We start from the raw sequence: 16,184 nt of genomic DNA, 5'->3' as shown, positions 1-16,184 counted from the left end.
AAAATCTACTGGACCTTATCCCAGATTACTCTTCCAATCATTGCAATTAAACCCTTTAATGAACTCTGCAGCATGGCTTGCCAGTGTCCCTCTGTTATGGAAGAAGCATGTTCTGTGCACAAGAAGCTGTGTTTATTAACCAAGGATCCCCAGGCCTGGTCCTGCAGGTTAGAGTTCCAGCTAAGCTCTGTGTTACACAGTTGAACCACTAACCAAAGATTCATTTGAGTTGTCTGTTTCCAGCTTTCAACATGTCAAAGGTTGCCTTTTAGCGATTGTTTTTCATAACTAAAATAAAATCCCAAACCTCCAAGGAGAGGTAAACAACTTGCAAATATTGCAATCAAGTAATTTGTTAGTTCAGTTTTTCTTAGGTGATTAAGCTGGGCTGCAATGAAAACCAGGAGGTATGTGAGTCTGCTGGACCAGGACTGAGAACCCCTGTACTAAGGCAACACTTACTGTATATATTTAATCAAATGGACTTTGCCATAGACAGGTGTTCTCAATCCTGATCCGGGGGATTAACTTGTGTCTCCAGATTTTCATTCCAATTTAATCACCCTTCATCACCTACACATAATTCATCTCCTTGCTTGTTTAGACTTTTTTTATGCACTCAGTTTAAAAAATACTCAAGTACATTATTTCCCAGAACTTCCACCTATACAATATCACCTCAATTGCAAATTAATGGTTCACTGCATTCCAGCAAGAAAGCTCTTAATGTGTGATCAATGAATGCTGAGCAGTGAAAATGATATTGTAGGAAACACTCCCACAGTGTTTTTTTCCTTCTGCATAAGTTAAACTGGTTAGGTTTTAGCTAAAATGCCCAAAGGGGGGAATTAAGAAAGTCAGGAATTGGCACAGGCGTGTTGCCAATGACCAGCCACATACAACTTATTAAAAGCTGAAAGAAAATGTAAAAACACACCTAAGGTAGAACACTGATATACCAATCTACCTGTGATTTTGAGGTGGCTCTGTGGCTAAGGATCTGCACCTGTGGCTGGAAGGTTGCCGGTTCAAATCCCATGGCCCGCAGAGGAATCCTACTCCGTCGGGCCCCTGAGCAAGGCCCTTCACCCCAACTGCTCCAGGGGCACTGTATAAATGGTTGACCCTGTGCTCTGACCCCAACCTTCTCTCCTTGTCTGTGTGTCTCATGGAGAGCACGTATGGGGTATGACAAATTCCTAATACAACAAGTTGTATGGCCAATAAAGTGATAAAGAACACCACGACATCCCAGGACCAAAATTGAGATGCACTGCTATAGACTCCCAGTCAGGGGTCAGTTTGAGAACGGGAAAAATTCTGTCGAGGCGAGACAAGCATTTAAAATATCAGGTAATAGGTTTATTCCGTGCTGAAAAGAGAAGAAAGAAAACACAACGTCTTCGGGTGTAAGAGTATAACCATTTGAAACACTTGTAAACCCAGCTCATCTAAAACAACAATTATTGAGAAATTTTTAAAATATCATATTTTGGGATTGACGATCTTTTTGTTTAGTCTGTAGGGCTTCGTTTGCTCCGAAGACGCGATTAGTTCCCTGTTTTAAATAAAATATTGCTGTACGATTTAAATCCAAGTCGTCATAATTTACAAAGATAAAATGACCTTAAGAAGTCTGTAAGATTAAAATGCGGATTAAACCTTTTAAGGTTTCTCGGTAGATCTTATTCAAATCACTTATGTTTTCTCTGTTGGGGTTTATTGTTGCAGTTGTAGCTGTACTAGTGCAGTAATCTCCCTGCTCAGTTCACTGAGGTCGCTCACGGGTATTTCTGATTATTATCAGTGTAATATTTGTCAGTTCACTGCCAAACTGCGCAACTCAGAAAATATCTGACAAATCCGAAACGTCATATGTCTTATCGACAACAAAAACATACTGAGCGTCCAAACTCCACTGAAGCAAAGCTCCGTGAAATCCTATAGGCTCCTTTTGATCCTCTCCCAGTTTTTTTAAATTTGTCATCAGTTTGTGATTAAACAGCGTCGCTTTTTTTAATCAAAGCTTGCCTAATGAATGACCATTAATATTAATACACGGTGAAACGTACTTAATATTTTATTTATTGCGTATGAATTGTTTTAAATAAAGCAAATGAGGCATTCAATGAATTTGGAGCGCATCGCAGCGAATTTCCATTAATCAAAGATTAGTTTGCATTGTTTTACCGTAGTTCCTCGATGTAGCCTATAGAAAAAGAGATATGTAATAATTTGAAACAATTGGGATCACACTTGTAAATCCAGCTTATCTAAAACCAAGAGCTTCAAAAAATGTTCAGAAATGTTTGTTGCGTGTTTTTTTTATTGCCTCCACAAGCTCAGACATCACGTGAAGCTGCTGCCGTTTCAAGCTGTTATCGTCCAGTTTCTAACCGCTTTATCCAATACAGGGCAAGCGCCGCGCGTAAGGCTGGGTACACCAGGGACGGGAAGCCAACGCATCAGAGGGCGCGCACTCACACCAGGGCCGTCTGAACCACCAGCACGTCTTTGGACTGTGGAAGAAATGCGAACACAGAACAGGCTACCTGGATGCAGATAGCAGCTCACGCCTGGGCCACAGCGTTAAGAGGCAGCAATGTTAACCACTGTACCACCGTGCCGCCCCAAATTTAGATATAATCCCCTGAATGAAACAGCTCGGAACTTGGCAGTAGCGTCCACAGTCAGGACGGCTTTCCGCTGATAAAGAATCCATTGATCTGGAGCGCACTGCAGACACCATTCCAACGAGACAAGCACCGTTTCCTTATGGAACCGTGTAATCCGAAGGGAGAAAATGTATAAATGGTTTAAAAAAAAATATTCGGACGCCTACAGACCACATTTCGATTACAGCACTAGAAAGTGCAATTCGTTTGTTTTGTTTTTTCTTTAACGGGGCTACGCCTGCGTGTACGCCCGGTGCTAATTACGGCACACCCATTAGTCTTATTTGCTGCGTAAATATAGGACGTTGATCTATCAGAGCATTAATTGTCAAAGTTCGGGGTCAGCGGAGGTCAAGCCACGCTTTACTGTGTAACATCACGAGAAGCCCGTTATTGAACAGCAAAGCAAATCTTTTTACCGACCCCCCCTCCTCAGCCTCCCCCCCCCCTTTAGAGCCACTTACAGCAGTTAACCCAAATCTAATTACGCCTCAAGTGGCCATTACATTGCCCAGCAGGACAGGGAAAGTTATTCATACCGCAGGCTTCGAGATTCCCTTTTGAGGCTTCGATGATTGAAACACACCGCCCGCCTGGCAATAAATAGGGTTATGGAACAGTAATTTTGCGTCGTGTGGCGAGCACGAACTATAGACTATCCGCATTTACCCAGAATGAAGCAAAGCAGGCTCCTGGCAGCTTTGTGATAAAACTCCCAACCCTGACGCCTTGCTTTGTGTCTGTGTAATGCCAAGGGAGAGTTCACTTAATAGGAAGCGATATGAAGGTCTTCTCAAATTAACACCACTATTCTCATTTCTCCCAAAACTATGCTATGCTGTACTGAGGTTTGAAAAGAGAGCTAAATTGTAGACAGATGACTTAAAAAAAGTTTGCTTGGGTCGACATTTTTTGCCTTGTAACATAAAAAATAGTTTTTTTTTCATGTAAATAATACATACTTTGTTTTATCTTATACACAAGGTAGCTAATGCAATTCCCCGGTGTTGGGATCTGGCACCGACACGATATTTATTCAGTCTCCGTGACCTCACAGTTAATGACCTGAAGTGCAAAGCTAACGTGGAGCTGGCAGATATCTCAGCGTTCCCAAAAACAAAAGCCTTTTCCGACAAGTGATTCAACTCCCAGTCTAATTTGTTAATGATGCCTTCAGGCTTTTCTCAAGAATAAGGAAATGAACAACCGCGCGGAAGCAGAAAAGGACGCTTTTAAACGAAAGTATGTTTTCGTGTTTTCGTAAACCCCCGCTTGTGAAAGGACAACAGAGCCCACTTTTGCTGTATCGTCACATGCTACGTTTTTTGTATCGGCAAATTATCTGCAAATGCAAATATCTAGAATTGTTGTATATTATTATAAACACCGTGAATGGTCGAGAGAACTATCCTATACCTTTATACTTCATATAAGGAAAGCCCCGGGGATCGATTTATAGGAACTGACCCTTCTTCTTAAAAAGCCTCTCGACGACTAGGATATTACAACGCAGCACGAATACCATGACATATTTAGGTGTCATTAAAAATAAACGACACCATTGGTTGTTAAAACAAAAACTGGATTTTATTTCCATTTGAACAAAACCCATTATAGCTCAATAAATTCCATATGGAAAAAAGGGCGTCTTTTATCAAGTCGGTGACGTCGAAGAATAACGTTCCACTCGGTCTTCAACGGGTTTCAGGTTCAGCTCCTGAAAACGGATGACACTTCCTATAAATCCCCCACCGCTACTTCCAGAACTTCGTGCAGACGAAAGCAGTATTTATGACACTTAGGAATTCAATTAGAAATGCTGTCTGTCCGAGGAGCGCGTACAAATCGGTCTGTGCATATGATGCCAGTTTCCGCAGCTGTTCAAACTGTAATGTCCGGCGAAGACGAATCGTTTTCAACTGCTAACGGTGCTGCTCAGACTCCGTACTCAGGGACTCCCGCTGTTTTTCCTCGAGGCTGGAAAGGGAAAGCACAGTACGGTGCATTTTTTTTGTGACAAGGCAGTTTATTCATTGATGCCAGCTATAATAAACCCCCGCAGCTGCGTAATATGTCAGCGTGTCTGTCGCTCGGCTAAATTCGGTTCTCTCAGCTTCGCGGCCTAGTGGGGTTTCGAAACCCGTTTCCAAAGGTAAAGGATTTCAGGCTCTGCGGCTCCTCACATAAGATCAACAGCCACGACCATGGTGGAAGCGTTTCGAGGTATAGTGTTACATTTCTGTGAAAACTGAACAGGTTCAACTCAACGGCTTTTCTTCTTTCATACATACGTACAGAGGGACGGAGAGAAAGCCAAGCTGAGGTATCTTTTTAGCCTTGTGTGTTTATATGAAAGGAACTCGAGAGCGGGATTCTTATGGTTGCGCACAGCATGTTTGCTTAATGCAAGAACCGATCTTCTAAAGCTTATCCATGAATATTCATGGTGATCAAGATCACCCAGTTCTAAAAACTTCTTATTTGTTCAGATTATTAAAGGAATTACCAAGAGCTCTTTCAAAGTTCAGCCACACTCTGATTCAGAGTCCTAAAACTCCAAGATAAGTATGGTTGTGAATTTTTTACCTCAGAATAAGCACGTTTCAAAATGGGAAAAAAACACGAGCATACACAGTAGGAAACATATTCTCTTATGGTTTTATTGCCATTTATTTTAAAGGAACTTTTCTGTAAAATATAAATACAAATGAAGGGGTATTTTTTAATTACAAAGTTTAAACACGTCTCCAAAAACGATAAACACACCAGTCAGAAACAGTTAACTGCAGTCATCACCCTGTTATGTACAAGTTCAAGCATGTTTCCTGCCAAACAGCTTATAACATTTTAGTATTTTTTAAACTTCTTTAATATTTTACAAAAAAACATGAAAAAATATTTTAGATTTTTCATCTTTAAATAAGAGATAAAAGTAAAAACTGAGTTTGAACACAGGTACAAAAAGAACTGCTCCTGAAGGCTGAGCTTTATGAGGAAACAAATGCAGGAGGGCGTCTGGTTGCTATGGATACGAACTCCATATTTAAGAAAACTTTCTTTCAAACAATATTCGTTCACCTGACCAAGGCAGGTAAGTCTGTAAACAAATAATGAAGTGCACTGTTTAAGATAAAATAAAATATAAAAGCTTCTCCCACTGTAGTCACATGGAAGCTCACATGACCTTTGAAAAGTGAGCACCATTCTTTAAAATCAGTGCCTATTTCTCTCTTTTTACATTGGGTTCATATTTAAAAGACCAGTTGTGGAAAATGCTGACTTCTTTGAGGGACAACAGAAAAAGAAATAGGCAGTATATAAAATAATAAAAACACACAAAAGGAAATATTTATATATATTTATATATTTATAAAAATAAAATAAAAATAAAAAGGTAATAGTTAAATTAAAAAGTCCTTCTGAAGGGAACTGGAATTATCTCCTGACAGTCCGGGCAATGGGATTTTCCCATGTTCCCTGCTGAGTCCAGTCTGCGCTTTACTCCAGTATGTACACTATGTACAGGCACGACGGGCGCTCTCCTGTGGGGAGTCCAGTGTGAGGGTCCGAGAGGTCACGACCTCCCATGCGAGGACAGGGGGTCCCAGCGGGTGTCCAGGCACTCCAGGGAGGAGCCCAGCAGCGCCACCAGCTCCGCTGTGAACTCCACCAGGTCCAGCAGCTCCTTGCTGTCGGGCACGAAGCCCTCCAGCTCCTCGGGGCAGGAGAAGAGCTGGCTGAGGGAGGCCTGCTTGTAGAACTCGGCCTCGGCGATGGTGGCCACCTCGATGTGGGAGAAGGCGGCGCGGAAGGCGCGCGCGGTCATCTTCAGCCGCTTCAGTACGTCCGAGAGCAGGAGCCAGTTCCGAGGGCTGCAGAGAAAGAGAGAGAGAGAGAGCACCGGCCATTAGATCACGCCACTGATCGACGTCTTTCAAGAGCACCTTCACAGCGGGTGTAAAGGCCCAACGCGGAAAAAGCAGCAGTGCGATTCAACCGCATCCTACGTTCGTGGAGGTATTTGCGGCTCTCCGTCCCGCGGCCAGCTGAAAACCGCCAACACCGGGACAGAGCCAAGCCGCTCGCTGAGCCCTGCCTGAGCGATTACAGCGTTGAGCAAGAGAGCCGGACCCGATCGGGGGGGAAACAACTGAGCGCCGCCCTCCTCCAAAAAAAGAAAACGGCGCACATCATCCCTCCGACGCATTGGCAGGCTCGCCGCGAGTGCGACGAATGAGCCCTGCCGGTGCGACGCGAGGAGAAACGAGCAAGAATCAGGCAATCGCCCCTCCAGCGATGGAGAGCTATTAATACTCGGCAGTGGCAGCCTGCTCAGGGTGGAGTAGGCACTGGAGAGCACATGCCTGCTAAAGAGTGTGGGTGGGAAAAAGACAATGGGAGTTCTTTAAGTGGATTAAACATGCGTTTGGGGTTTTTTTTTTTCGGATGATGAGAGGTGATTGATGCAGAGCGCTGAGGCTGGGTTCGCTGGGTGAGTGAGTAAGACAGTGTAGGAGGCAATTAGCTCTGTCTGGTTTTGTTTAGCTTACACGCAGAGCGCACGTCTTTCGCTGGCTGCGCTAAAGCCTAGCGGCACCCCGTCCTGCCTTTCAGAGCTGCTCTTATTTAGGAGGATCGAGCTGACAGGGAGAGAAGTGTTCCAGCAGTTGAGCCCCCGCGACATAAATTATTTCCACCCAGACAACCTCCGTGACAACTCCCAGCACGCTGCCAACTAATGACCTACAGCCCCAGGTGAGACGTATTACTTTATCAATACTCCAGTAATAATGATCCTGGGTTTGGCCATTTAATTAAAAGCTCTGCATAAGGGTGGATCCAAAACCAAGACTGGGAGTCTGGTGACTAGTAATTACTAGTCATGTAAGAGAACATTTAACTCAGGTAGAATGTTCCAGTGTTATTTTAGATTCAGATTATCACAAAGCATGGAGTTTTTTGGTCCATTCGCCAGCAGAATATTACAATTCCCAAGTGTCTTTTTAAAGCTAGGGCTGTGATTAGTCTGTAAAAGCAGGCATGAGGTGGCTGAAAAGACAGTTTGGCAACAGTCAACAGATCTGCTGAACAGCAAAAGGGTTAAGGCCTCTTTAATTTATTCCCGTATACTTAAAGGACAGGTAACTTGTTTAAAAACAACATTCAAATTGGCTTGCAAATACAAGTGCTATAGCCAATACCCAGTCCTGTAAGTAAGCGACCGTGTTCTGGAACTCTGTATTCAGGAAGAACGGCACGGCAGTGCTGTCGGGCTGACACGTTAAACAAGTCGGGAGGAGGGTACTGAGCAGCTGGCCGGAGACATGGCACAGGATCGCCCCTTACCCCTGGGAGACGGAGACTTGAATGTTGTAGCAGGGCAGGAGAGGGCGGTCGGAAAACTCGAACTCGAAGACGTCTCTCTGCTCCTCCTCGGTCTCGCCGGGCCCGGGCGGGTTGGCCAGGATGTCGAAGGCGGCCGCGTCCTCTGCTGGCTCTGGAGACACAAGAGCGCGGACAACTCACAACCGGATTCCTGCGCCGTCTGCTCGCGCCACTCTTTCACCGTTTAAGTTTCCTAGGCCGTACTCCCCACGGCTCGTGAGGGGCTCTCCGTCAGCTGGATGAGCCACAGATCCGGGAGGCGTATTCCTCATGGGATTCGCTGCTGTCCCTTTACATAAACAGTGCAGTGGCCCATGAGCCGAATGCACTCACACCATGTTTAATTGCCAGGTGTTCCCCTCAAGTTAGTTGCTACACTCCGTAAATGAGAGTTTCCTGAATAATTCAAATGCAGACGGTTCCTGGCAGGGCTTGCTATGCACTTCAGAGATCAGTGAAAAAAAACCCTTTCTGGCACAAATGAGTTATGTGCTGCATCATTGTCTATTTATTGGTTTAAATTTCCCACAAGATATTTACTCCTTCATTTGGAGGGATTAAACATATCAAGATTTATAGCTGGGGAAAAAAAAAAAAGCACAGTATTGCAGCGTCCAGAGACGCTCAAGTTCACAAGAGTTAAAAAAAAAAGGCTCTGGGAGGGGATGTGTTCGTTCGCGAGCCCGGAGAGCTCGTTTTTTTCCTCGTTTCTGCTCGCAGAGGATAAAGATATTTCTCAGGTTAATGTGGACTGCATTTCCCTCCTGGGAGGGGACTTTTCCACTTGGTAATGCGTGAGACAGACAGCCCCGTGCCAGCCCAGGAGCTGCGTCATGTGAGAGCTCTAATTGTGCCTCCGGAGCTGGAGAATGAGGCAGGAGATCGACTGCGCAGCGGGAGGCAGGCAGCACGGGCGAGCCGCGCCATTCACAAGAGCTCCTCGAGCTTAAACGGTGCTCAAGGAACATGTTTGAGAGAGCATGAGCAAAAAAAAAAACCCAAATACCGCAGCTTTTGGATTACACTGTTGGGGAGATAAATCCATTTAAGAAATCGAATGCATACCGTTATAGAAATTGTCAAGAAAGATGAGGATTGTACCTTTATTCCAAAGAATTAAGGGGGGAAAAAAATCATATAATGCAATTAAAATGCTGGGACTAAGATTTGGTTTGGGGCTTTCTCTTGAACTTTTCCAAAATGGTGTCCTACCGTAACACAATAAACTTTTGTCATCAAGGCAAAAAAATGATGTGTTTCAATGGACGTTACAAGCTGAAAAACACAACTGGTCTGCTCTTATTTGTTAACGTATGTATTAAAGTGGAATTTAAAGCACAGGATGACAGAGAGGGGCAGAGGAATAGAAAAGGAAGGGTACAGTAGCACAGATGTATGCGGTCTTTGGATTAATGTAAGCTGAATGCAAGTAAATCAGAGGTCTTGTGTGTTAAAGCCCCCTACAGTCCCGGCCAGAGAAGTCTAGTATCCGTGAAAAGGCTCCATTAGAGTCTGCCCACAGGGGAGTTCCATGCTGTTTCTGGCTTTCCGGTGGATAGTAGCTCCGCACGGCCAGCGCTATCCTGCGGAAAGTGTTTACGGAACAGCGCAGGTGGACTCACCGCAGACGGAGCTGCCGTAGAAATCCCAGTACAGGCCGGGGTCGTCTTCGCCGCGCCCCTGGAGGTCAGCGAAGTAATCTGTGGAGACGGCAGGAAAGAGCAGCGTTTCAGTGACCGAGCCAGGCCGCCTGCCTGCCTGCCCGCCCTCCCCCCCTTCAAATCTCCGCACGGCTCTGCAGAGGTCAGAGCCAGACGCACCAGACCGCGCAGCGCGAGCGAGGACAGGGCTTAACGCTTTGACAGCTGCTCCCCGACAGCTGCGTGTCTGCCTGCTAACCCTGCCTCCAATACCCTGGAAGAACGGGGAATCTGCCCACACTCGCTTTTTTCGTCGCGCTTTGTTTTTTTTGCACGATGCCCTGTTAATGCAGATACGGTGAATTCACCTCCATTAACAGCAGACGGGGAACTGTCGGACATTTTCTGGGGCCCCGCATTCCTATTCTGCGTTTGGGACCCCCTCCTTAACGTTTTACCACACCCGTTTTATTTTCCGACTCAATCCACCGAACGCGCAACCGCCGCGGTCAATCGGCGTCTCCGGGACAGCGATGACAAAGTGACTTGGCGGGACCCCGAGCGCTGAAGGAGTTGACAGATTTTCAGGGTCGTTTTCCTCAGCAGTGTCATTACTGCCAGACTGCAGGCTCTGCCCGTGACACACATGCCTCATTACTGTTGTATCCCACCTCTAAGATGAACAGCACGGATTAAACGAGCGGAGGGAAAGAGGTGTATGAGGTGACCGGGGGAGGAGGAGGGGGGGGGGGGGGGGGGAGTTGAGCCCAGGAGCAGCATGAAAGAGTCGCCATGGGGATAAGGAGTGGTGGGGGGGATTCATGCAATAGAAACCTGCAGGCCTACTGCTTTCCCATGGGGATTATCAAGCACCATCACGACTATCAAGGCCGCAATATCATTTGAAACACTTCCGAGAAAACCTTCACCGCTGCTAATAAGAAAAATCCAAGCGTGCGCGCCAGACACAATGGCATCAGAAGTGCCAAGCGCCTGCAGGAGCAAATCGCAGCACCATTATAAATTAGTAATCAAAAGTACAGAGTTAAATTGGCCAGGACTGTGTGGTCCAGACCCTCAAAGGCACTGTCAAGCGTTCTCTAAAACACCAACCAGGACACCAGCGGAAACAACATCAGATAAAACCGAACAGAGGAGGCTCTTCTTTACATAAAGGGGGGTGGGAGTGTGGAACAGGTAACCCATGCTGTTGAAGCCAAACCTCAGACTGAGCCATGAGCTTGTTCGTAACGCTGGTGTGGTCGTTCAGATGTAGTTTGTGGTTTTGAGTTATTGAGAACAATGGGAGCTCTCAGGGGTATGGGTGCACATAGGCTGCACCCAAGGCTGAACTGCGCCGAGAAAGAGGATGAAGGTGCACTTTAATTAGGGTAATAATAGGGGAATGGGTGAAGAGCACTTAAAGCACAGATCTGTACCCACATTTCCATTTGAATGTACAGCCGGTTGTGGCAGACATGACAGCAAAAGAGTTCACAGAGGGTGCTGAGAATCATAAGCGCTTCATCCAAAAGCCTCCACCTCAATCATGTCAGTGGCACAGAAAGCAGGACGGGAAAAAGCTAAAACCATCAACTTTAAAGGCAAAGGAATTCATTCCCACCGGCCCCCGCTTTCCCTACCATCATGGTGACACTGCGTGTTTACGGCTCATGAAATGAGCTGGGGACTTTTCTTCCACAGCCCGCAAAGCTGCTGGATCTATAAATGTGTCAGGGAAGATATCCGCTATTTGAACTTGAAACCTGGCTATACCTGTCCATAATCTGAATCGCCAAAGCCCACCCCCTCAAAAACCATACCGCAACACTAGTAGACAAACAATATCCCTCGTCCTTAAAAGGGTGAAAAAGGGAGAGAGTGGAGGGGGAAGAGAGAGTAGCCTGATTGCGTATCTTGTTGTTCCCTGTAGCTACGGCAACCAGAGCGCAGGAAGCTAGCATTTTAAATGCTAAGTAGGAAATAATGATTAAAGAACGAATGGAATGAGAGTCCTAATTGTAGGCACGGGCTCTCGTGCTGCCTGGTGTTAGCGTTTTGTTTGCCTCCTCTGACTGATTTCGCTGCCTCCGCCTGCTCGAGCGGCCCAATGTAGGTCAGGCAAGCAGAGCGGCGATCTCTTCTGCGTGCTCACCGCCGCTGAGGAGACTGGAGGGCCGAGGCCGCACCTCGGCAGCCCTCTTCACAGTCGCCAAGCAGGCCGGCCTTTCCCGAGCCCCCGGAGAGCACTGGACCGCACAGGAGCCGCCAGTTCTCCAGCACCCACGGGCACAGGCACAGCCCCGCTACGGGGCACCCCCAGAGGTTTTCCCTCCCACAACCTGCAGAGCTACAGACGGACGAAGGCTGAGCCCCCGAAAGACGGAGGGAGGGGTTTTCAGTTTGTCATCTGGAGACGTTTGCCGAGAAGCACTTTCCTGTTGCCATGGATGACTCACTCCTCATTAGACGACAACGGAAGAAGGGGACATGGGAGCTATTATCAAGGGCTGAAGACCGGGACCTTCTGGAATCCAAAGGCTAAACTGACAACCTTTGTCCTTAAATGACAGAAGCGACCCAAGACTGACAGTTCACGTGTTCAATTCGGCAAAAACATTTAGGGGAAAAAACGATACATGGTGTTGTTTTTCCTCCTAAGCTCATCTTAACAACAAAAATGTGTTGATGTCTGACTCTCTAAAAACAACCGGTCTCTTAGTGCTCCCAGTGCTCTATGACGCTGTGCTCTCCGCTGTTGTCTGAGTAATGCCTCAGACAGGAGACCAAACCAAAAACAAAATACCACAGCCTTACGAAACTCTCCTTCCATCACAAAGCAGCACGGGTCTCCCTCCCAACATGCAGGAATTCAGAAAGGCTTGCAGGTAAGGTTCACAGTAGGCAAATATTTCCAGTCCTGACTGAAAGGGCCAAATTAAACACTTCTATCCCACTAGGCAGGGTTAGAATGGGAAACTGCAACAGCAAAATCCTATCCACATTTTGTTCTGGATTTACATGGGTAGAGAAACAATTTGTGTTTCTCGCCAACAAGTAGAGTACGAGGTGCTTTACACTTTAATGTATATAAGGAAAGATATTTTACCACTGCATTTAATCCCTCTTGTTTTAAAATACACAGGATTATATTGGAGAATTTTCTACGTAATAAATTAATTACACAAACACCTTGGGGAGAAAAACACCTTTGACCACAGTTATCCTAAAACTTAAGGCTGGGGACTCATTTATGATTAAAAGGCATGCACACTTGTATAGTCACGTATGATGCCTCTTTTTTTTTTTACCAGGGAAGAAAAAATTCAAAATTTTAAAACACTCCAGTGAGGCTCTGGCACAATGTAGCCACTGTTCCAGTTATGAAAGGGATAAATTTAGAAAACGTGTTCGTGAAAACAAACGGAAAAAAAAAGAAGGAATTTCCCCTCGGCAGTCGTCACTGCTCAGAAACGCTTGCTGGTTGGAATACGTTTGCTCGGATGAGAAGGTTGCCGATGAACCCAGCCAGGTGGGGCGAGCCGAGCCAGGAATCGGGAACAGGTCCTGGAGCACGAATCGCGCAGGCAGGCTGCGCTCCTGTCTGTCTGGGAGGTAATTGGGTCCCTACTTGTTAGGCGAGAAAGAGACAGGTGCTACTGGCAGCATCAGTCCACCGGAGCTCAGCTTGTGAAATTAAACTGCGTGTCTAAGCCACCGAGTGGCACAGGAACACGTTTCCGCCGCAGGGTGAGGCTGATTAATATAGCTCTGGGCTGATAGAAAGAGAGGGGAGGAGGGGAGGGAGGGGGGAGGTGGAGGGCACAGCGAACTGAAACGTGAACGGAGGAACAGAACACACACAGAAGGCCCAGGACTCCTCAACATTTGCTTCCTCTGATGTTCTCTCTCTTCTTCCAGTCTTTTATTCGTACACTACTCGATACGGCCAGGTCTCCATTGTCCTGTAACCGTTTCTCGCGCCACAATGACTAGAATCCCTCTGGGGCCCGGAAGAGAGCCCATGTGCTCAGACCAACGACGGTGGTGCTCACTAAACACAGCATGACAATCCCTGAAGTCATTCCTTCAACCGCCTGCAAACCCTTGTTTTGATTCCAAGGAGCAAGGCCTTCAATCCCACTACCATACAGGACCTTTCACTTACTACTTAAACACAACCACCACAGAGCGCTTTTCACTTTAAAAAGCGGCCTGCCTGTTTGGAAACTAACAAAAACACAGCAAAATCAAACACCCAGACACAAACACATCCTGCTCCCTCAGGGTACAGGAGTTCAGTTGCCCAATACCATGAGAACTTTTTTTTCTGAAATAAATACACACCAGCGCTGCTAAGCAACCCAAAACACTGGCAAACGCAAGCGAGAGGCCGGGCAATTTTTCAAGAGGTAACGGCGCTTTCCGAGGACTGCTGCCGCCCCCGGTCCATTCCCCGCGGCGACAGACCGAGTCGGGTCTCGACATGGAGCCGCAGAGCCCGAGCAGCAGGTCTTACCTGAGAGGAAGGCCTCCATGAGCTCGCTGTGGGTCATTTTGAGCACGCTGCGGCCGGAGTACGTCGCCAGCGTCGGATCGGCCCCATAGGAGAGCAGCAGCCGCACGGTGTCCAGATGATCGTTCTCCACCGCGTCATGGAGCGGCCTAGAGAGACGCAGACACTGGGGGGTTACGCAGGGTTCACGGCATCCTGTTCGGAATCTGGGGGTCCCCGGGAGCATCGGCCACGGTTTTCATTGGGGCGCCTCCAAAGCAAATCAGCGCGTTCCCCTGACAGGTCAGCCCCGCGGCGCACGGAGATACATCAGCTTGTCAAGGAACACAGCTGTGCAGCAGATTGCCAGGAAGATCCGCCTGGTCAGACACTAAAGACCGCACGCAGCTGGGGCGCAGGCTGCCAGTCGGCACGCGGAAAGACTCCCGCGCCTGCCTTCCCGGATTCCGTCAGGAACTACGGCGGAATCCGAAAACCCCCCCAAAAAAACCCTGCAATTCACAGGATCGGACCCCAGGAGGGCTCAGGGGAGTGGTTTCTGCCGAATCGCATTTTTGCCTGTTTGGAATCAAAGCAGCAGCTAGTCACGCAGTCCCATCCCAGTGTCCGATAGGGGATTCGCTGTGCGCCAGACAAACGCAACAAATGGCTTTCATTACTGGATGCTGGAGGAGATTTTGGCTGCTTGCTGAGGCACCACCCCCGGAATGATTTGTGTTCAGACTTTTCCATTTAATTTTGTCGTGAAGGCAAGCCAGCTTCTGAAAATCAGACCTACCGTCCGTAACTGGGTGGCGAAACAGAATTTCAAAGTGTAAGCACACATCTGCTATCACCTGTTCAAAAATCCGAAAATCTAAATCAACTAAAAAAACCCCCACAAAAGATCAAAATGTGAAATCTTCATCTCTAGAAAATCCCTTAAAATGCGGAATGAAGCCTGCAAGCTGCTTTGAATAACGGCAGAAGGCCCGGAGAAGAGTGACAAGATGATTAGGGGTACAGGCTCTCTGCCGATTTCTTTTTGATTTCTGCAAATGAACTGGAAGTTTCAAGGGTTATTATTTATTAATCACTGGAAAAAAAAAATGACTAAAGTTTTTTTTTTTTCCAGCAGTTTTCACGTTAATGATCTTTAATACATTTCAGTGATGACAACAGCTTCAGCCAAAACCCCCCCTCCACCACCACCACCACCACCACCAAGCTTCAGGCAACTCTCTAATTAGCTTACATTTAAATAACAGACCTCCGATTTCAAAGCCGTGTATTGACGTTCACCCATAATTTGCAAACATGCAATTACAGGAGCTTCAGTAATACTGAAAGGGACAGACCTTGGTAACACAACGGGCTAGTGACAGGAAGGCGTGATTAGACGCAGTGCCTTTTAGGACGCGGGGAGGCTGGGGGGCCGGGGGGCGGCTCTCTCCCAGCTGGCGCCCTGCGGGTTTGTGTGGGAGAGAAGTGGCAGCGTACCTCGTGCCGTCCTGGGCGCTGCAGTTGACGTCGGCGCCGTGCTCCAGGAGGTGCTGGACGATGCTGAACCAGCCCCGGGCGCAGGCCTCGTGCAGAGCGCAGTACCCGGCGTTGTCACGGTGATTCACGTCGCACACCTTGTTTTCCAGGCAGTACAGCACCACTTCCTGCAGAGAAGGGAAACAAGGGCCGAAAAAAGGACGTTAACAGCTGTGCGCCGGAACGGGAACCAAGTCTTCCGAGGCATTAGAAAAGGACGCAGGATGACCGCCTTTGTCAACCTGATCAGTGCGCGAGGGCCCGGCGCACTTTCAGACTTGCCCAGTGCCACTGCGCTCGGCTTTCACCGCTCCAAAACAATCGCGACAATTAAGCGACTTGGGGACTGAATTCTCAGCTGGCTGTTAAAGGAGGACTGCAGCATTCCTTTATTACATTAAAATGCTCACACAACACGCATCAGCGCTGCCATCAGTCACAAGGCTATCA

The 16,184-nt window shown here is 47.2% G+C and overlaps 1 protein-coding gene across 4 annotated transcripts in view; it reads right to left on the bottom strand.

Annotated features, from left to right (window-relative positions):
• Positions 1–5,315: 5,315 nt before the first annotated feature.
• Positions 5,316–16,184, bottom strand: part of bcor (BCL6 corepressor) — an 81,104-nt gene continuing 70,235 nt past the window's right edge. For all 4 annotated transcript variants that reach the window (XM_088598920.1, XM_088598933.1, XM_088598909.1 and 1 more), the window contains 5 exons: positions 15,696–15,862; positions 14,220–14,365; positions 9,683–9,760; positions 8,022–8,172; positions 5,316–6,547 (listed from right to left, as the gene is read on the bottom strand). In XM_088598920.1, the coding sequence (XP_088455046.1) occupies positions 6,250–6,547; positions 8,022–8,172; positions 9,683–9,760; positions 14,220–14,365; positions 15,696–15,862 (840 nt within the window). In that variant the 3' untranslated portion in view covers positions 5,316–6,249. The remainder of the gene's footprint in view (positions 6,548–8,021; positions 8,173–9,682; positions 9,761–14,219; positions 14,366–15,695; positions 15,863–16,184) is intronic.

The sequence above is a fragment of the Lepisosteus platostomus genome, chromosome 2 (assembly GCF_059453375.1).
Source record: "Lepisosteus platostomus isolate fLepPlt1 chromosome 2, fLepPlt1.hap1, whole genome shotgun sequence".
Classification (NCBI taxonomy): domain Eukaryota; kingdom Metazoa; phylum Chordata; class Actinopteri; order Semionotiformes; family Lepisosteidae; genus Lepisosteus; species Lepisosteus platostomus.
Note: the sequence above shows the minus strand (reverse complement) of the source record. Positions and strands in the feature narration are given on the sequence as shown.